The sequence below is a fragment of the Nicotiana tabacum genome, chromosome 15, assembly GCF_000715075.1.
Source record: "Nicotiana tabacum cultivar K326 chromosome 15, ASM71507v2, whole genome shotgun sequence".
Classification (NCBI taxonomy): Eukaryota; Viridiplantae; Streptophyta; class Magnoliopsida; order Solanales; family Solanaceae; genus Nicotiana; species Nicotiana tabacum.
Window position 1 is genome coordinate 125,466,878 of NC_134094.1, and position 22,232 is coordinate 125,489,109.

At 39.8% G+C, this 22,232-nt stretch overlaps 1 protein-coding gene across 1 annotated transcript; it reads left to right on the top strand.

Annotated features, from left to right (window-relative positions):
* Window positions 1-17,673: 17,673 nt before the first annotated feature.
* LOC142169851 (uncharacterized) lies at window positions 17,674-20,402 on the top strand. The gene is made up of 4 exons (XM_075231779.1): window positions 17,674-18,319; window positions 18,389-18,630; window positions 18,892-19,188; window positions 19,305-20,402. Exons 1-4 carry the CDS (start codon window positions 17,674-17,676, stop codon window positions 20,400-20,402), a joined length of 2,283 nt encoding a protein of 760 aa, XP_075087880.1.
* The last annotated feature ends 1,830 nt before the right edge of the window (window positions 20,403-22,232 follow it).

Consider the following 22,232-nt stretch of genomic DNA (forward strand, 5'->3'; position numbering starts at 1 on the left):
TTCATACTGGCCAATCTTTATTATGCCGTATAATCTTTCGCCTGAAATGTGTATAACTAGTCCATATATTTTCTTAAATTGTGTTATTCCCGGTCCCCACAATTCAAAGAGTTTGATTGATGTATATTTGCAACCTCTGATTGATGAGCTAAAACATTTGTAGTATGAGGAAGTTGAGACATATGACATATCAACTAAGAAAAATTTCAACTTGTGTGTTAACTTAATGTGGACCATTAATGATTTTCCTGCGTATGGAATATTGTCAGGGTGGATGACAGCTGAAAAGTTAGTATGTCCTTACTGCATGGAAAATGCTAAAGCGTTATCTTTAAGACATGGCCAAAAGCAGTCATGGCTTGATTGTCATCGTCAGTTCTTGCCAGTTGATCATGAGTTCAGAAGGATGAAGAACGCATTCAAAAAGAATACAATTGAACGTGATTTGCCTCCTCCAATTTTGTCCGGTGAGGAAATGTTACAACCCAAATTCGCGTACCTTAGATCATGCCGTAAGTTAGTCGACATAAATACAAGAAGAGATTATCTTTGATATGATAAGAAGTTAATCCTATTGGTCTTAAATGATACAAGGGTATATAAGAGTGGTTAACAAGTATTAGAAGTTAAACGAATCAATGATGTTGTAACCCATATTTTTGGGTAAACCTAGAGGTGCTTAATTGTCCCAAGAGGTAATGTTTTAATGTATTTGAATTATATAATATCCGCATCATAAGTCTTGAAGTCAAGCGAGTTATGAAACAAAAGTCGACAAAAGTTGTCGCAACTTACGTTTATAATTTTACTTAAACTTTAGATCAAATGTTACTACGTTTTTCTCCCAATGTACTTGAAATTACGGGGTGATCTACCCACCAAATTGAATATCTATGAGTCTAGTTTCCAACGCATTAAACCATTTGTCAATACGATCTCGGAATAGAGAGATATTTGCGTTTTTGCGAGACTGCGCCAAGCAGCTCTCTATGGGGCCCACATAGGCGGTTTAAGACATATGGATATATATAAGATGTCTCAACCCCGTTTTAAGTCATTATTTTTCAGTATATTCAGACCTTAGAACCCTAAAAATACTCTCTCAAGGTTCTCTCATGATCCAAGACCCAAACTAAGGGAACACAACACAAATCAAGTGTCGGGAATCCCGTGGCGCTAGTAAGTTTCTTGTTCTTCTTGTTGTTGCTGATTTTTGTGTTGTTCCAGCTCATGTGGGAGGTTGTTTTAAGTGTTTTATGTTCTGTAAATACTCCCTCAGGTTTTTAATATCAACCCTAGGTGATTTCAAATCTTCTAAAGTAATTCTAGTGCCGAAAAACCCGAATTGATTGCTAGTTTCACTTCCTTGTTCTTGTGGCAGAATTGGAGGGATATTTCGTGGACAATTATGGTCAAACTGGAGTTGTTATTTACATTTAAAGGTAAGGAACCTCTTACTCTACATGTATTTAAGATTATCCAAGTTGCGACTAAGTCGTTGAAGCTAGAACTTGTGAAATATATATATATCGAAAGGCTTGGTAGTAATGTTGTTGGTTGGTGGACTATTTTGGCAGGCTCAATATGATTATTGTTGAAGTTGTTTGGGCTGTTTGGTGATTGTCTTGACTTGTGGGAAGTCATATAAATAGGGTAGGTGCTGTCTGTTTCATCGTAAAATAGGTTTCGGTCGATACATAATAGTTACGACGCTTAAACGATAGTGATAGTGTCATTTCTCTTATTGTAGACTAAGGAGTCGTGACATTTACATAGCTTGAGGTTGGGCAATATATACAAGGTATGTGAGGCTATACCCTTCATTATTTTGCATGACTCCGATTGTACATAATATAATGAACGAGCTTCCAAAAATACTCTACTCTTAGAAGCTAGCAGTACTTACATTGCTGGCCTTCTTATGGAACGATTGGTATTGATGTTACTTCTCTTATTCTTATATTATCAATGTTGTTGGTAGTTCCTGATTCTTATAAGATTCTTGATGAAGAGTTAATCCTAATAACGTATACGAAGGATACCGACCTTACGTCACTCCGAAAGGTTCAAAATGTGATTCCAATGAGTCCAGCATGCATCATATATATGTATCTATTTTACTCTACCGAGCCGCGCTATAGTCGGCCGGGTACGGCACCTATTGTGCAACCACTGATTAGTTGGGTTTTACCGAGCTGCACGTGGCCGGGTACGATTCTACAAAGCCCTACGATGGCCGGGTACGGGTACGATTCTACAAAGCCCTACGATGGCCAGGTACGTTTTACCGAGCCTATTACGGCCGGGTACAATATGATGATGGTGATTCCCACAGAGGCGTATGTTTTAAAAGTTTATGTGTGTGTGTGTGTGTGTATATATATATATATATGTATCATGTATTTCATGTCAGTAGCCCTCAGAGGTACCCAGATGTCACAGGTTGTATATTCTCTATCCCTGTTTATATTACTGTTCTTACTGATACTTTCCTACCTTACATACTCAGTACTTTATTCGTCTTGACGTCCTTTTTATTTGTGGACGCTGCATGTCGTGCTGCAAGTCTTGATAGACGGGTAGACGTAGCTCCCCCACCACAGTAGGCTGCCCAGTTTAGCGGTTATTGGCGAGATCCCTTCTCCGGACTTGCCGTGGTATTGGTATGCATTGTTGTTATAGACATTATGGGTATGTCGGGGCCCTGTTCTGGCAATGTTGCAGCACTTATATTCCATTAGAGGCTCATAGACAGGTGTCGACTCATGTATGGTTTGGAATGACTTGTCGGCTGATTTTTGTTGTATCGTCTTTCATGGCAGCATGGTAGCTCGTACCTTATATATAGTTTCTTGACAATCTTGTCGTCCTATGTTATATATGTTCATGCCATTATCTTTCATTGTTGGATGTTCATGTTCCATGTCTACCATTTATATTAATCTTTTCAGCCCTTAAAGATAATAAGGAAGGTTAGATAAAATGTACGTTGGTGCTCGGCAAGTATGGCCCAGGTGCTAGTCATGACCCTCCAGTTGGGTCGTGACAAACTTGGTCTCAGAGCAAGTCTATCCTAGGGGTTGTCTATGAGCCGTGTCTAGTAGAGTTTTGATTATGGATGTGTAGCGTGCCACATTTATAATCAGGAGGCTATGTGACATCTAGGGTTGTTGCCTTCTTCCTGAATCTAGATCGTGCGTAGAGTTGAGTCGTAAGTGTTCATATCTAATATTCACCTTGTTTTCTTTAAGCGATGCCTTCGACTAGGAAGCAATCGATTATTAAACGGCTTGATATAGCTGTGGGAGAAGGTACCAGTCAGGTGCCTCCAGCCAGAGCAGGCCAAAGTGAGGCTCAGAGTGAGATGTCATCTCATACCTCTCCGTCTCCTCCAGAGGATATTAGGAGGCACCATGTACATCCAGTTCCTCCGTCTGGCACTACAGACCACGATATGTGCAGTGCGGTGCAGTTGTTGACTAGCTTGGTAGCTGCTCAGGCTCAGAGGTAGAATACCGGTGCTGTTGATAAACCGGTTAGTGTGAGAGTTTGTGATTTTATTAATCTAGACCCTCCAGTGTTTACCAGATCAGACCCCAAGGAGGACCCGCAAATGTTTATTGATCAGGTTCATCGTACATTGCGGGTTATGTATGCTAGTTTACGGAGGCAGTAGAGTTGGCTTCTTATCAGTTATGGGATTTTGTGGTTTTCTGGTATGATAGTTGGGAGAGATCTAGGGGTCTGAACTCTCCTCTAGCCGTGTGGAAGGAATTTTCTGAGGCCTTTCTTCGTCACTACTTGCCAATTAAGATACGGCGAGCTAGAGCTGATAAGTTCTTGAACCTTCGATAGGGTAATATGAGTGTACGAGAGTATAGTATGCAGTTTGATTCTTTAGCAAGGTATGCTCCCCATATGGTGGCCGAGATGAGTGATAGGGTGCACCTGTTCGTAAATGGGTTGGGACCACATCTGATAAATGAGTGCACAATAGCCTCCTTGGTAGAGGACATGGATATTTCCCATATTCAGGCTTATGCCCAGACCCTAGTGGATCGTAAGCGCCAACATAGGGCAGATAGGGAGCAGGATAGGGGCCAACATAAGAGGGTGAGATTTGCAGGGTATTCTGATGACTTCAGAGGCAGTATCAGGCCCCAGTCTTCGAGGAGTACGGTGCCACCTGTAGCTAGTGCTCCTCCACAGTTTCAGAGGCCTCGGTATGATCGATTTACCTATTCTGGTTCAGGTCAGAGTTCGAGGGCATCAGGCTCACAATATCATAGGGATACTAGTCAGACGAGACCCCCAACACCTCGTTGTGATCAGTGCGGCAAGGCCCACTTTGGACTGTGCCATCAAGGTTCCGATGCATGCTATTCTTGCTGACAGCCTGGCCATATGATGTGAGATTGTCCTAATAGAGGAGGTGGTGGTATGGCTCAGCCGACTGGATCTGTGTTTGGTTCTTCCTCATCAGTTCGACCTCCAGCACAAGGTTTTCAACAGTCGACAGGTTGTGGTAGAGGTAGAGGTGCAGTGCCCAGTTCGAGTGGTGCTCAAAATCGAACCTATGCTCTAGTAGGTCGACAAGATCTCGAGTTGTCTTTGGATGTTGTTACAGGTATATTGTCTGTGTTTTCTTATAATATATATGCGCTAATTGATCTAGGATCTACATTATCATATGTTACACCCTTTGTGGCTAATAAGTTTGGCGTTGAACCTGAATTGATAAGTAAACCACTTGCGGTATCCATTCCGATAGGAGATTCTGTGATTGCTAGAAGGGTATATAGAGGTTGCACTGTGATGATTTGTAGTCATCAAGCCTCGGCAAATTTATTTGAGTTAGAAATGGTTGATTTCGATGTAATAATGGGAATGGACTGGTTGGCCTCATGCTATGAAAATGTTGACTGTCATACGAAGATGGTTAAGTTTCAGTTTCCTCGTGAACCCACCATTGAATGGAAGGGGAACATTGCTACGCTGAAAGGTAGGTTTATTTCCTATCTTAAGGCAAGGAATATGATCTCAAAAGGTTACATTTATCATCTTTTTTGCGTTAGGGATGCGGAGGCGAAGCCGCCTACTCTACAATCAATCCCCGTGGTCAATAAATTTCCAGATGTTTTCCCAGATGAACTCCCAGGCCATCCTCCTGAAAGGGAGATTGAGTTTAGCATTGATGCGTTGCCTGCCACTCAACCGATCTCTATCCCTCATTACAAGATGGCCCTGGCAGAGTTGTGAGAGTTAAAGGCGCAGTTGAAGGACTTGCTGGATAAGGGTTTCATTAGGCCTAGCACTTCACCTTGGGGTGCGCCAGTCTTGTTCGTGCGGAAGAAAGATGGGTCGTTAAGGATGTGTATCGATTATCGACAGTTGAATAAGTTTACTATAAAGAACAAGTATCCACTTCCAAGGATTGATGACCTGTTTGACTAAATCCAGGATGCCAAGTATTTCTCCAAGATTGACTTACGTTCAGGGTATCATCAGTGAGGGTTAAGGAGAAGGATATTCCAAAGACGCCCTTCCGGACAAGATATGGGCACTTTGAGTTCTTGGTGATGTCGTTCGGGCTAACAAATGCCCCAGCAACTTTTATGGATCCCATGAATAGTGTATTCATGCCCTATCTTGATGTGTTCGTGATCGTATTCATTGATGACATTCTGGTGTATTCTCGTTCGGAGGCGGAACATGCAGGCCACTTGCGGATAGTATTACAGACCCTTCAGGATCATAAGTTATATGCTAATCTCTCCAAATGTGAATTCTGGCTGAACTCAGTAGCATTCCTTAGCCATGTGATATCTGATGAGTGTATTAGTGTCGATACTCAGAAGATCAGTGCAGTGAAGAATTGGCCGAGACCTACAACACCGTCAGAAGTCCGCAAGTTCCTGGGGCTAGCAGGATATTATAGGCGGTTTGTAGAAGGATTTTCCTCTATATCAGCACCATCGACTAAGTTAACACAGAAAGCTACCAAGTTCCAATGGTCTGACGCTTGTGAACGTAGTTTTCAGGAGCTAAAGAATCGATTGACATCTGCGCCAGTGCTCACTCTCCCAGAAGGAACAGATGGCTATGTGGTATATTGTGATGCCTGGGGTATAGGTTTGGGGTGCGTATTGATTCAACATGGGAAGGTGATTGCTTATGCATCAAGACATGAAAAGAATTACCCGACTCATGATTTGGAATTGGCTGCAGTAATATATGCTTTGAAGATATGGCGGCACTACTTATACGGCATCCATATTGACATCTACACAGATCACAAGAGTTTAGAATACATCTTCAAGCAGAAGGAGTTGAATTTGAGGTTGCGTAGGTGGCTTGAATTACTGAAAGACTACGACGTCGAGATATTCTACCATCCCGATAATGCCAATATTATGGCAGACGCTCTCAACCGTAAGTCAATGGGAAGCTTAATACATATTGAGGCAGGAAGACATGGGTTGACCAAAGAGCTTCACCACCTGGCCAATATGAGAATCAGATTGTTAGACTCTTATAACGGAGGTGTTACTGTACAGAATACAGCAGAATCATCTTTGGTAGCCGAGGTAAAAGAACGGCAATATAAAGATGCTACCTTAGTAATATTGAGAGAGGGCATTCAGCAGTGTAAGATTACAACTTTCGAGATCGGAGGAGATGGGACACTGAGATACCAGGGCCGATTATGTATGCCTAGTGTGGCAGGGTTGCGAGAGAAGATTATGATTGAGATTCATCAGTCCCGATATTCTATCCATCCCGGCTCGACAAAGATGTATCATGATGTTAAGGAGCAGTATTAGTGGGATAACATGAAGAAGTCTATTGCAGAATTTGTAGCCCAGTGTCCTAATTGTTAACAAGCAAAGATCGAGCATCAGAAATCTAGTGGATTGATTCAGAATATAGAGATTCCGGCCTGGAAATGGGAGGTGATTAATATGGACTTCATTCTTGGATTACCTCGCCCTTATCGTAAGTTTGACTCCATCTGGATGATAGTTGATCGACTTACAAAATTTGCCCATTTTCTGCCAGTTAAGACAACTTACACGGCTGAAGATTATGCGAAGTTGTATATCAAGGAGATTGTTAGGCTTCATGGTGTGCCGGTATCTATTATATCAGACCGAGGAGCTCCATTTACGGCTAACTTTTGGAGGTATTTTCAGAAGGGTTCAGGCACACAAGTAAATCTCTGCACTGTATTCCATCCGCAGACTGATGGACAGGCTGAACGTACCATTCAGATGCTTGAAGATATGCTACGAGCATGTGTTCTAGATTTCAAGGGGAATTGGGATGACCATCTGGCACTCATAGAATTCGCCTACAATAATAGCTACCATTCCAGTATTAAAATGGCCCCATATGAGGCACTGTACGGGAGGAGATGTAGATCACCAGTTGGATGGTTCGAAGTCAGTGAGACAGAATTATATGGGCCAGATTTGATTCACCAAGCCATTGAGAAGGTGAAAGTGATACAAGAGTGACCGAGGACGGCATAAAGCAGGCAAAAGTCTTATTCTGATGTCTGACGTCGTGATCTGGAATTTGAGGTTGGTGATTGGGTTTTCCTGAAGATCTCGCCGATGAAGGGTGTTATGCATTTTGGGAAGAAGGGTAAGTTGAGTCTGTGGTATATTGGGTCGTACAAAATTCTTCGACAAATTGGACAGGTTGCTTATGAGTTAGAATTGCCATCCGAATTAGAATTTGTCCACCCGGTATTCCATGTATCTAAGTTGAGGAAATGTATTGGAGACCCTTCTCGAGTGGTCCCTATCAAAGATGTACAAGTTACAGAGGATCTATCATATGAAGAAATGTCAGTGGCTATATTAGATCGACAAGTCCGCAAGCTGAGAACAAAGGATGTAGCTTCCGTCAAAGTATTGTGGAGGAACAAGAATATAGAAGAAATGACATGGGAAGCAGAAGAGGAATTGAAGTCTAGATACCCTTACCTATTCCAGAGTGAAGATAACGAGGATGTCGGGGGAAAGCATGATGCATTAGAAGGTGAAACGGCTCTATGAGGTAAGCAATAGCTTGTGAATACTTTTTTTAATACAAAATGGTAATATGCAGATAATGTACATATCCATAATGCTTTGTATACTCTTATAAGGCCATAGGTTGTGTTTAACTGCTTGCAAGTTTGGCTAGTGTCCATTTTATAGGGAAAACCCAACCGGAAATTTCCGTCGGAATCCACGATGAGTTAGACTCCCCATAAACCCTTACATTTGAGGACGAATGTTCCTAAGGGGGGAGGGTGTTACAACCCAAATTCGCGTACCTTAGATCACGCCGTAAGTTAGTCAATGTACATTCAAGAAGAGATTATCTTTGAGATGATAAGAAGTTAATCCTATTAGTCTTAAAGGATACAAGGGTGTATAAGAGTGGTTAACAAGTATTAGAAGTTAAACGAATTAAGGATGTTGTAACCCGTATTTTCAGGTAAAACTAGAGGTGCTTAATTGTCCCAAGAGGTAATGTTTTAATGTATTTGAATCGTATAATATCCGCATCATAAGTCTTGAAGTCAAGCTAGTTATGAAACAAAAGTCGACAAAAGTTGTCGCAATTTACGTTTATAATTTTACTTAAACTTTAGGTCATATGTTACTATGCTTTTCTCCCAATGTACTTAGAATTACGGGGTGATTTACCCAACATATTTAAGATCTATGAGTCTAGTTTCCAACGCATTAAACCGTTTATCGATACAATCTCTCTATGGGGCCCACATAGGCGGTTTAAGACATATAGATATATATAAGATGTCTCAACCCCGTTTTAAGTCATTATATTTTAGTATATTCAGACCTTAGAACCCTATAAACACTCTCTCAAGGTTCTCTCATGATCCAAGACCCAAACAAAGGGCAAACAACACAAATCAAGTGTCGGGAATCCCGTGGCGCTAGTAAGTTTCTTGTTCTTCTTGTTGTTGCTGATTTATGTGTTGTTACAGCTCGTGTGGGAGGTTGTTTTAAGTGTTTTATGTTCTGTAAATACTCCCTCAAGTTTTTAATATCAACTCTAGGTGATTTAAAGTCTTCTAAAGTAATTCTAGTGCCGAAAAAACCGAATTGATTGCTAATTTCGCTTCCTTGTTCTTGTGGAAGAATTGGAGGGATATTTCGAGGACAATTAAGGTCAAATTGGAGTTGTTCTTTCCATTAAAGGTAAGGAACCTCTTACTCTACATGTATTTAAGATTATCCAAGTTGCGGCTAAGTCGTTGAAGTTAGATCTTGTGAAATATATATCGAAAGGCTTGGTAGTAATGTTGTTGATTGGTGGACTATTTTGGGAGGCTCAATATGATTATTGTTGATGTTGTTTGGGCCGTTTGGTTATTGTATTGACTTGTGGGAAGTCATATAAATAGGGGAGGTGCTGTCCGTTTCATCGTAAAATAGGTTTCGGTCGATACATAATAGTTACGATGCTTAAACGATAATGATAGTGTCATTTCTCTTATTGTAGACTAAGGAGTCGTGACATTTGCATAGCTTGAGGTTGGGAAGTATATACAAGGTATGTGAGGCTATCAGGGGTTTATTCTTTTGCACGACTCCGATTGTACATAATGTAATAAACGAGCTTCCAAAGATACTCTACTCTTAGAAGCTAGCAGTACTTACATCGCTGCCCTTCTTATGGATAGATTGATGTTGATGTTACTTCTCTTATTCTTATGTTATCAATGTTGTTGGTACTTCCTGATTCTTATAAGATTCTTGATGAAGATTTACTCCTAATAATGTGTACGAAGGATACCGACCTTACGTCACTCCGAAAGGTTCAAAATGTGATTCCAATGAGTCCAGCATGCATCATATATATATATGTATCTATTTTACTCTACCGAGCCGCGCTATAGTCGGCCGGGTACGACACCTATTGTGCAACCACTAATCAGTTGGGTTTTACCGAGCTCTACGTGGCCGGGTACGATTCTACCGAGCCCTATGATGGCCGGGTACGTTTTACCAAGCCTATTACGGCCAGGTACGATATGATGATGGTGATGCCCACAGAGGCGTATGTTTTAAACGTTTATGTATATATATGTATGTATCATGTATTTCATGTCAGTAGCCCTCAGAGGTACCCAGATGTCACAGGGTGTATATTCTCTATCCCTGTTAACATTACTGTTCTTACTTATGCTTTCATGCCTTACATACTCAGTACTTTATTCATACGGACGTCCTTTTTATTTGTGGATGCTGCATGTCGTGATGCATGTCCTGATAGACGGGTAGATGCAGCTCCCCCACCATAGTAGGCTGCCCAGTTCAGCGGTTATTGGCGAGATCCCTTCTCCGGACTTGCCGTGATCTTGGTATGCGTTTTTGCTATAGAGATTATGGGTATGTTGGGGCCCTGTTCCGGCAATGTTGCAGCACTTATGTTCCTTTAGAGGCTCATAGACAGGTGTCGACTCATGTATGGTTTGGAATGCTTTGTCGGATGATTTTTGTTGTATAGTCTTTCATGGCAGCATGGTAGCTCATACCTTATATATAGCTTCTTGACAGTCTTGTCGTCCCATGTTATGTATGTTCATGCCATTATCTTTCATTGTTGGATGTTCATGATCTATGTCTACCATTTATATTGATCTTGTCGGCCCTTAAAGATAATAAGGAAGGTTAGATAAAATGTACATTGGTGCTCGGCAAGTATGGCCTGGGTGCTAGTCATGACCCTCCAGTTGGGTCATGACAATTTGGGAGAGGGTTCAGAACTTCACTAAAGTTACCAAGGCCTCACCTTCTAGATTTTCTAGATATGGTGTTACTCATAACTGGACAAAACAGAGCATATTTTGGGAGTTGGCATATTGGAAGGATAATCTTCTCCTACACAATCTTGATGTCATGCATATTGAGAAGAACTATTTTGACAATTTGTTCAACACAGTGATGGATGATAAGAATAAGACAAAAGATAACTCGAAGGCTAGACTGGACTTACAAGAATATTGCAGGCAACCTGAATTATATTTGCAGTCTGCAAACAATGGTAATGTGTTCAAGCCCAAGGCCAGCTACACATTCACTTTGGAAGAAAGACGGCAGATTTGTGAGTTGGTTGCAAACCTAAAGATGCCCGAGGCTATGCTTAGAACCTGGAAAATGTGCCGATATGGTTGAAGGAAAACTGACTCATATGAAAAGTCATGACTGTCATATCTTCATGGAAACCTTAATCCCTATTGCATTTTGTGGTTTGCCTGAAAATATTTGGAAACCCATCATAGAGATAAGTTTGTTCTTCAAAGACTTATGTTCTACCACATTAAGGGAAGAAAACCAATTTCAAATGAATTAGAACATTCCTGTAATAAGTATTAAGCTCGAAAGGATTTTTCCATGTGGTTTCTTTGATATGATGGAACACCTTCCAATTCACCTTGTACATGAGGCGCGACTTGGAGGGCCGGTTCAATGTAGGTGGATGTATCCATTTGAGAGGTAATTTTCAAACCTTGATTTATTCTTGTAATTTTCTTTAACATAATAATTTAATAAGTGACAATGTGCAGGACTATCGGTAAGTGTAAATGATTTGTTAAACAGAGGAATAGGATTGAAGAATCCATATGCAAAGCCTATCTTGCAAAGGAAACTTCCCAATTTTATTCTTACTACTTCGACAGTCATGTGCCATGTGCTAGAAATAATCATGATTGAGATTGATCCATTATATCCACCAATGTCCATATTCAATCAAACAGGCCGAGGTTCTAAAGATCGAACAAAAAAGGACCTAAGTTGTATGGAGTACAAATTAGCTTCAAATCATGTGTTTGCTAAATTGTCCGGAAGTTCAACCCTTTCTTAAGTAAGTGTTGACGTAAGATTAATTTACACAGACTGCTATTTAATTTGGTTGATGCAACTAACAAAATTTTCAATGTGTCGCTCAATGACTTCGTGAGTCAATTAGGGCCATGATGTTGTATATTCTACATTTGAGGCATGGTTTAAAGAGTGTGTAAGTGCATCTTACATACTTTCTCACATGTGAATATACATACTTGGTCACATGTGAATATACTTGCTCACTTGTGATTTATTTAACACTATATATAGGTCAATAATCCAAACAATGGTGTTAATCAATTTTTGAAAGATATATCTTGGGGACCTGCACCTACGGTTACAACTATGTCTAAGTATTTTGTGAATGGCTAAAAATTCCACACTGAGGAATTCTCCAAGTATACAAAAAGCAATAACAGTGGAGTGTGTGTCAAAGGTGGTGAAGCAACCAGGATGGGGAAAATAATTATTATGGTGTGGTCAAAGAGATTCTAAAATTATCATATTCAGGTTGGCCAAATAAGAAGATCATACTTTTCCGATACAGGTGGTTTGACCCAACACCTAGATGAGGTACAAATATACACTCGGTATACAACATAATTGAGGTTAATAAAAAGAGGGAGTATGATCGCTATGATCCTTTTATAATTGCAAAAAAAGTTAGGCAAGTGTATTATGCTCCATATCCATTGCGGAGGGATAAGGCTGATTGGTTGGTTGTAATCAAAACTAAACCTGTTGGTAGGGTGAAAGTTGAGAATGTGCTAGATGTTGCTTACCAAAACGATACCTCAAGTGTTAACCAAATGGTGGATGATCGGTTAGAAAATGACTTGGAGCATCTTCAACGCATATTAGAAGAAGTTGATATGGAGGAAATAACAATCATAGAATATGAGGACGAAGAATCACATAATGAAAATGAAATAAGTGAAGAGGAAGAATTTTCAGACGAGGAAGGATACTTCAAAAACGATAACATGTTAGTTTTTTCAAGTGCTCTCAACTTATATAGATTTATATTCACAATTCTAACATTTTCTTTAATTTATGCAGATGACCGGTAGGGGACGAGGTAGGTCTAGGAAGGATAAGAGGCATATTGATCACGATGACGGTGCTACACTCTCGCTTCCTTCCGCTCCACACTTGCATCCCTCCGCTGCTGATGGTCGGCAGCAATCTTCTAGGCACACATCTTTCCACCACATCTATCATCAGACTACCTACCATTCGCCCTCCCAGCAGTAATCTTACCATTCTCCACTGCAGGGCAATACCCCGCTTCCTCTACATGATCCTGCATATAGTTACATTGGTCCGTCGAGTCATCAGTCACAGGGCCATGTGGTGATACGCCTGTCATCTGCTCCATTTGCTTTATCACCAGCTGGATCACATCTATCTAGATTTCAGCCAGCCGAATCGCAGCAGGCAGCAGGGGTCTAGATCGCAGCAAGGGTGTGGATCGCAGCCATCTTCATCAGTGACCCTGTCACCCTCTCCACGGAGTTCGTCGCCTACCATTTCTAGACTTCACCTTCGGGATAGTAGCGTTGAGCCAGATGCCTCCCCTTCTACGCATGCTTCTGATTCATCAGAGGAAGATAATCCAGAGGAATTGCGGTATGATCGTTATCATAGGATGATCATCAGGCCTGAGGGCAATGGGTAAGATTTACTTATTACTTTTTTGTTTTTGCTTAATTATAATAGTTAGTCTTGTTTATTTAATGTAATTGTTATGTTTCAGGTTCATATCTAATCATCAGACTACATAGATAATCTCTGAAGCTCTTGGCCGGTTGTATGATGCACCCTATGCGACTTGGAGTGACTTTCCATCGGAGCTCGTGGAGAAAATTTTCAACCAATTTAAGTTTTAAAATTTTTATCTATTTAAGCATTATATTATCAATATTTTCATCTAATGTTACATACTTCATTTGCAGACTAAGTGTTCCTGGGAAGACCGGCGTAACAGTGCCATTCTTGCAAATTTTGATTTCAAATGCCATAAGAGGCTATCCGATTCCTTCTATTCTGCTCGGAAGAAGACCAAGAAGCCTTCATGGATTCTACCGCACATATGGGAGGATCTGCTGAGGCAATGGACCACTGGGAAGGTCAAGAAGAAGAGTGAACATGGAAAGAAGGCTCGAGCATCTGATAAGGGTGCCTCCTTGCATTGTGTGGGTGCAAGGAGCATGGAAACTGCGAGGAGACTACTGGTAATTACTTAAAATATTTAATTCTATATATATCAAACTATATTTATATATTTTAATTTAGTTAACATGTTTTATTATATTTGTAAGAAAAACAATATGGGAGGAAGATGACTCATGATGAGTTCTTCATGGAGACTCACATCCGGAAGAAAAAGGTACCAACAGATCCAACTAGATGGGTCGAGGACCGGGCGGAGACTACATATGTAAGTTTCATAACTACTATAACTTGAAATTAATGTTTATAATATTATATAGTTAATAATTTTCTATCTTCTAAATAAAGGGTCGCTACAAGATTAATGTGGAGGAGTACACTCAGAGCTTGTCATCGAATGAGCAAGGCGAGCGACCACCCATTTTCGACGAAGAAGCACAGAAGATATGGTTGGATGTTGTCGGTGGTCCTAAAAAGGAGATAGCATACGGCCTTCCAGAGAGATCATTTCGGCGCTACAAGGCTGGATTGTAAGGAATAGGAACTTCCGCCCAAGGCGAGGCAATTGATAGCTCGACTATCTCATCTATGGAGAAGAAGATCGCAAAGTTGATAATAGAGCTTGAAGAGACAAAGGCTAGAGAACAAAAGAGAGATAAATAATTCGATACCCTTCAAGTTCTTCTAGAAAATAGGGACTAACAATTTAATCTCCTTCAAGGTCAGCTAGCCAATCTTCTTGCTAGTAGTGCTTCCCCATTTCCCGGTTTCGTGATCCTTCCCCAGATGCTAGTCCTTCTCGTCATGATCCTTCGAACCATGCCGGCGATGAAGCTGTAGTAGTGAAGATGGAGGTGATGCAATACAAAATACTCATTGAATGATGTTTGAACTTTTAACTTGTGAAACATTTTATTGTTAGGTATTATGTTTTGTAAATATAGTTTAGTGGAGATGGAGATGATGTTTTGTTAATAATATAGTTATGATAGTTATTATTGTTGTTTTTATTGTTGTTATTGTTATTGATATTGGTTGATTAGCAGCAATGTAATGCTGTCATTATAGGTGATTGGTTGTTGGTAGGTGGTGCAGCTATAAAGCAGTTGTATTCTGCCAATAGTATACCCAGAAAATCGACCGCCTATCGACCGAAGTCGGTCGGAACTGTTCATTTGAATTTTCCAGAAATTCAAAGTTACCGACCGACTTCGGTCGAAATTGTTGAATTTAAATATTAAATATTTTAACAATTCCGACCGACTGCGGTCGGAATTTTTAATTTTAATTTTAATTTTAATTTTAATTTTAATAATTTTTAATTTTTATTTGTAATACCGACCGATTCATCAACACGATTATTAAAAAAATTAATAATTAATGTTCCGACCGACTTCGGTCGCTAATTTAAAAATAATTTAAAATTATTTTCAAAACTACCGACTAAAATCGATCGGTATGGTTATTTTTTGTCAGATAATTTGATCAAAGTGCGTTGATGAATACCGATCGATTTTGGTCGGTAATATCGACCGACTGCGGTTGCTACCTTATTGTAACTATTCTTTTTTCGATGAATTGAAATCGGTCGGTTTTTGTTCGATTCCGACCGACTTCGGTCGGTTTTGTTTGGACGTTTTTTGATAGTTTTTTAGTCGTGTAGTAATATATATCCTCCATAATAAAAAAACTCAGTGTAATTCCACATGTGAGGTCTGGAGATAGTAGTGTGTACGCAGACCTTACCCCTACCTTGTAAAAGTACTTCATTATAATATCCCAAAACTATGGAACAAACACGGATGTTTTATGCATAGTAACGTTTGGTGCAGAGGAAGTGGACTGGCAAACTTGTACTTAAAAATGAATCTGTTATACTTAACGCTAAAGTTGTCTGCAATCACTTTTGCAAGTCATTGGTTATCATTCCTAACTTCATAGCAATTTTTTTTTAAATAATCGTGTTGACGAGAAATCATCTCGCATTTTTTTGGTTCCGTTGGAATTTGACCTATGTTTTTTCATGATTTTCATTTCATATTGACTGCTAGGCTACATTATTTTTATAGGAGGTGATCGTTTTTTGTTTTTTTTGGAAAACTTAGAACGGTTGACCACCCTTTTTTTTTCTTTTTTTGTGCAAGAACTTTCCCTTAGATAGTCACAGACATTAAAGCTTGAAATTTGAAATGTCCTTCTAGTTCTAGAAGAGATTGGGATACTCTAAACTAAGCCCTGGGCTCATTACCTGTGAGTATTCAGCACGCGGTAATAACAAGCCCAAAGAGTAGAGTGAAATGAGCATTTCCTCAGAGAAAAAATAACATTGTATAACCGCTGTAAAAATAATAGCGGAAAAATATATAAAATTATCAAATATTATACACTTTTACGGCTACCGTGTAAATAGTTTTTGGCACGGGTTAAAAATAATACTCTCTCCGTTCCAATTTATGTGAATCTCTTTGATTTGGCACGAAGTTTAAGAAAAAATGAAGACTTTTAGAATTTGTGGTCCTAAACAATTCAAAAAGGGGCCCAGAATATTTGTGTGGTTATAAAAGCTTCTCATTAAGGATAAAATTGTAAGTTTAAGCAAAATTATTTCCAAATTTAGAAAGGGGTCATTCTTTTTGGAACGGACCAAAAAGAAAATAAGTTCACATAAACTGGAACGAAGGTAGTAATACCCATTTCTCTAACGAAAGTTCAATCTTGGGCCAGAATTGTGTAGGTGAGGTCCAGATCCGAAATCTTATAAAATTTGCAGAGTGGAAGAATATTACAATCATTCCTTCTTCACTATTGTTTTTTTTTTTCATAACTGCTGAGAATTTTTTTTTTTTTTAGTCGAGGGTCTTTCGGAAATAGTCTCTCTATCTCCACAAGTTAGGGTAAGATATGCGTACATACTATTCTCCCAGACTGTTGAGGGATGTTGAGCTGTGGATGAGCTGGCAAGTTAGTTAGTTAATTAGTATTAAGACTAGTAATTAAGAAGTTAGTTATTCTTATATAAAAGGATGTACAGTGTATTTTAAAATCAGTTAGTGGAAATATTACTCATTTTCCAAAAGCTTCTCTCTCTGTCTTGCTATTCTCTCTTCTTCATCTCTCAACATTAACAGAGCTTTCAAGCTCTTAACATGGTATCAGAGCTGTGAGAATCGATCGAAATTTCGCTCACAACTCATCTATTTTTCGAAGCTTATACTTGCATAATCATGAAGAAATTGTTCCAAAGTCACATATCGCAAAGCTAGGGTTTTTTTGAATTTTTCCCATTCAGCTAAAATGGTGATTGGAGACGGAATATGAGTCGCGACAACAGGAAATGAAGCTAAAATTGACCACACGCATTCACTCTTTGTGCATCCATCGGACACTCCGGGTTCAATTCTGATTCGGATCCATCTTAAAGGATCTGAGAACTATGGACTATAGCGAAGGTCGATGCGTATAACACTTCAAGCCAAACGAAAATTAAGTTTTGTTACCGAAACTTGTAGAAAGGAATTATTTGATGATGAGTTTCATGAACACTGTGAAACATGCAACACGATTGCCCTTTCGTGGATAATGAATAGAGTCGCACCACGTCTATTCAGTGGAATTGTCTATGCTTCCGATGCACGTATGGGAAGATCTATGGGGGTGTTTTGACAAAGTAAACAGAGTACGTATATTTCAGCTACATCGGGAAATTGCAACAATTTCTCAAGGAACAGACTCTGTTTCCATCTACTTCACGAGGCTGAAAGAATTGTGGGCAGAATATAATGCAATGAGACCTTCTCCAAATTGTGGATGTGCAAAATCCAAGAAAATTGTAGTACGTTTCTTACAACAACATCTGCTTCAATTTCTTAGTGGCTTGAATGACTCGTATGACCAGGCGAGGCGTCAAATTCTCGTGAAAACAACAGAACTAATTTTGAATCAGGCATATGCAAAGATTATTGAAAGTGAGAGCCAGTTGACACCACCACCTGGGGTTAATTCCATTGCAGAAGGGAATGACATTACATCACTATGGAATGCAAAAGGCACACAACAGAAACCAAAGAGGAACTTCAATCTATATTGTGAACATTGCAAGTTGAAATGTCATACTAAGGAAAATTGTTACCAATTAGTTGGCTACCCTCCAAACTATAAGGGGAGAAAAAAGAATGGGGCAACTGCTAATAATATGACTGCCAACAATATGACCTCGTTTGGTAGACAATTGGACCAAAACTCTAATATGATTCTTGGCCAGCATTATCATGGGGGTTAATATCAAGGTTATAACACTAGTAATCATGGATACAACTTCCTTAGTGAAGAGCATCGTGGTTCAGGTTTTATTAGTGATAGTCAGGGTTTTGCTACATTGGACCAGGGTCAAGGGATAATGAGCAGTGTTGTTGTAGGCCAAAGTGCCACAAATATGAATGCAGGTGCATCACCTATGGTCTTCACCCAAGAACAATATAACCAAATTCTGAAGATGTTGAGCAAAGGTAACAGTACTAAAGCAACAGCTAATGCAGTAGGTATTGTTACTCCCTCTCTTTCTAATGATAGGAATGATAAATGGATTGTAGATAGTGGGCCCACAAATCACATAGTGGGAGACAGTGGTATGTTGTCTATAATTACTAAACAAGAGAATCGGAAAGTGCTCTTACCTAATGGCAGTAGAGTCCCCATTACACATATAGGGAGTTCTAAATTGTTACAAGAAAACATTCATAATATTTTATATGTCCCTGAATTCAAGTTCAATTTGTTATTAGTAGCAAAGTTGACAAGAGAGTTGAGATGATTTATGGCATTCTATCATGATTTTTGTCTAATACAGGACCTTCACATTAGGAAGGTGAAGGGGATTGGTAGAATAGAAGAAGATCGGTATCACTGGTACTCAAAGAATAAAAGGCCACCATCTCTTGTCCCTTCAGTATTCCTAAAAGTACATGATGAGGATGAGCTATGGCACAAGAGGCTAGGATATGTCTCTTGGAGGATATTAAGACAACTTTCTTTAGTTAGAAGTAACATGAATAATACTAAGTCTTCTATTGTATGCCCTCTAGCTAAGAACACAAGAATTCCTTTTCCTATAAGTAATAGTAGAGCTGCAAAACCCTTTGACTTGGTACATGCAGATGTCTGGGGTCCCTATAGGGTCCCTACCTTTGATGGCTGTAATATTTTCTTACTTTGGTGAATGATTTTAGTAGAATGGTATGAGTGTTTCTTCTATATCTGAAGAGTGATGTTAGCACTATCCTTAAGGAATTCTTACTACTTGTACAAACTCACTTTAATACATCAATAAAGGTCTTTAGAAGTGATAATGGGATTGAGTTTTTCAATTCTTTCTACAAAGCTTTATTCAGTAATGCAGGGATCATTCACCAAAGCTCTTATGTTCACACACCCCCACAAAATAGGGTGGTTGAAAGAAAGCATAAACACATCCTTGAAGTAACCAGGGCACTTAGGTTTCAAGCAGGGTTGCCTTTGAGATTTTGGGGTATTTGTATTTTCAATGTTGTGTATCTCATTAATAGGATACCATCTCCAGTACTGGGAAACAAGTCACCATTTGAAATTTTCTTTGGAAGACAACCTAACTTGGCTCATTTGAGATTCATAGGCAGCTTGTGTTATGCTACTATTACTGGGGCCATTGGAGATAAGTTTGGTCCAAGAGCTGAAGCAGCAGTACATATGGGGTATTTTAGCACACAAAAGGGATACAAACTCTATAGCTTCTCACGCAAGATGTTCTTTATATGTAGAGATGTTATTTTTAAGGAGGATGTTTTTCCTTTCAAATCATCTCAAACATCAAATGCCTACATGATTCCTGCTTGTTCTGCACCTACGCCACATATGGATCCACTTTCAGAGTTACCATCTACTCAGGATGGTCTACTTACAGTGCAACCATCTTGGGTAGATGGCCCCTCTGTTGAGGAGCCCGATGTTAGCCCAGAATCATTTCCTTCTCAATCAGGTTCTCCTATCCATGGAACTCATTCTGGTATACATGATACTGATGAAGCACCCAACCCTGTGCTCTCATCACCTGAACATTTCACACAATCTAGTTATTCTGTAGCAAGCCATTCCTCACCAACTAACTCTCCTGATATTCCTTACCCACAGCCCAGGATAACTGCTAGAACTTTCAGACCTCATGGATGGTTGAATGACTTTGTGCAAGGTCCACTACCTAGTGACCATACTTCATCCTCCTGCATATACCCTATGTCTAACTACATGTGTTATACCTCACTTTCAGCCTCTTACCTTGACTCCATTTGCAGTTATTATGTCATCAATGAACTTGACTCCTTGTAAGGACCCGGCCGGTTGTTTTGAGTATTATAACCTAATTTTCCCATTTACTGCTCAATTTATGCGTTGAAGTTGTTATTTGACTCTCCGAGGTGATTGGTTCAGGTCCGGTGGGGTTTTAGAATGAAGTGGAATACTTAGTTCCAAGGTTTAAAGCTTGGGTTAAAATAGTGACTGAATGTCGACTTATATGTAAACGACCCCGGAATAGAGTTTTGATGATTCCAATAGCTCCGTATGGTAATTTTGGACTTAGGAGCGTGTCCGAAAAATTATTTGGAAGCCCGTAGCTAAATTAGGCTTGAAATAGCTAAAATACAAATTTAAGTTTGGAAGTTTGACCAGGGAGTTGACTTTTTGATTTCGGTATTGATTTGGTGTCAGGCACTCAGCCCATTTCTATTCCTCCATATCGCATGGCACCAGCTGAGTTAAAAGAATTGAAAGAGCAACATCAAGACCTTCTTCATAAGGGGTTTATTAGGCCTAGTGTGTCGCCTTGAGGTGCACCAGTTCTGTTTATGAAAAGGAAGGATGGTACTATGCGGATGTGTATCGATTACAGGCAGTTGAACAAAGTTACAAGCAAGAATAAATATCCTTTTTCGCATATTGATGACTTATTTGACCAACTTCAGGGAGCGAGGGTATTCTCCAAAATTGGTTTGAGATCTGGGTATCACCAGTTAAGAATTCGGGATTCAAATATTCTAAAGATGGAATTCAGGACCCGTTATGGTCACTATGAATTTCTCGTGATGTCTTTTGGGCTGAACAATGCCCCAGCAACATTTATGCACTTGATGAATAACATATTCCAGTCGTATCTTGATTCATTTGTCGTGGTATTTATTGATGATATCCTGGTGTACTCACATAGCCAGAAAGAGCATGCACAACACTTGGGTATTGTATTACAAAGGCTGAGAGATGAGAGACTTTATGCTAAATTCTCTAAATATGAGTTCTGGTTTAGTTCAGTGGCATTCTTGGGACACATAGTGTCCAGTGAAGGTATTAAGGTGGATCCGAAGAAAATATAGGCAATTCGGAGTTGGCCTAGGCCATCTTCAGTTACTGAGATTCGGAGTTTTCTCGGTTTGGCCGGTTATAGGGTTTCTCGTCTATTGCGGTGTCTATGACTAAATTGACCCAGAAAGATGCTCCATTCAGGTGGTCGGATGAGTGTGAAGAGATCTTTCAGAAGCTCAAGACAACTTTGACTACAGCCTCAGAATTAGTGTTGCCTACAGGTTTAGGGTCTTATATTGTGTATTATGACGCATCGCGTATTGGTCTCAGTGTAGTGCTGATGTAAGACGGTAGGGTGATTGCCTATACGTCCAGATAGTTAAAGGTACATGAGAAGAATTATCCAGTCCACGACCTTGAGTTAGCAGCTATTGTTCATGCCTTGAAGATTTAGCGTCATTATTTGTACGGTGTCCATTGTGAGGTTTATACCGATCACATGAGTCTACAACATTGGTTTAAACAGAAGGATCTTAATTTGCGGCAGCGGATGTGGTTAGAGTTGCTTAAGGATTATGATATCACCATTCTCTATCATCCCGGAAAGGCCAATATGGTGGCCTATTCCTTGAGTTGTAAGGCGGAGAGTTTGGGCAGCATAGTATACTTACTAGTAGCAGAGAGGCCTTTAGACTTGGATGTTCAGGCCTTGGACAACCAGTTTTTCAGATTGGATATTTCTGAGCCGAGCTGAGTGTTGGCTTGTGTGGTTTTTCAGTCTTCTCTTTATGATCGTATCAGAGAACGTCTGTATGATGACCCCCATCTGCTTGTCCTTAAGGACACGGTTCAGCACGGTGA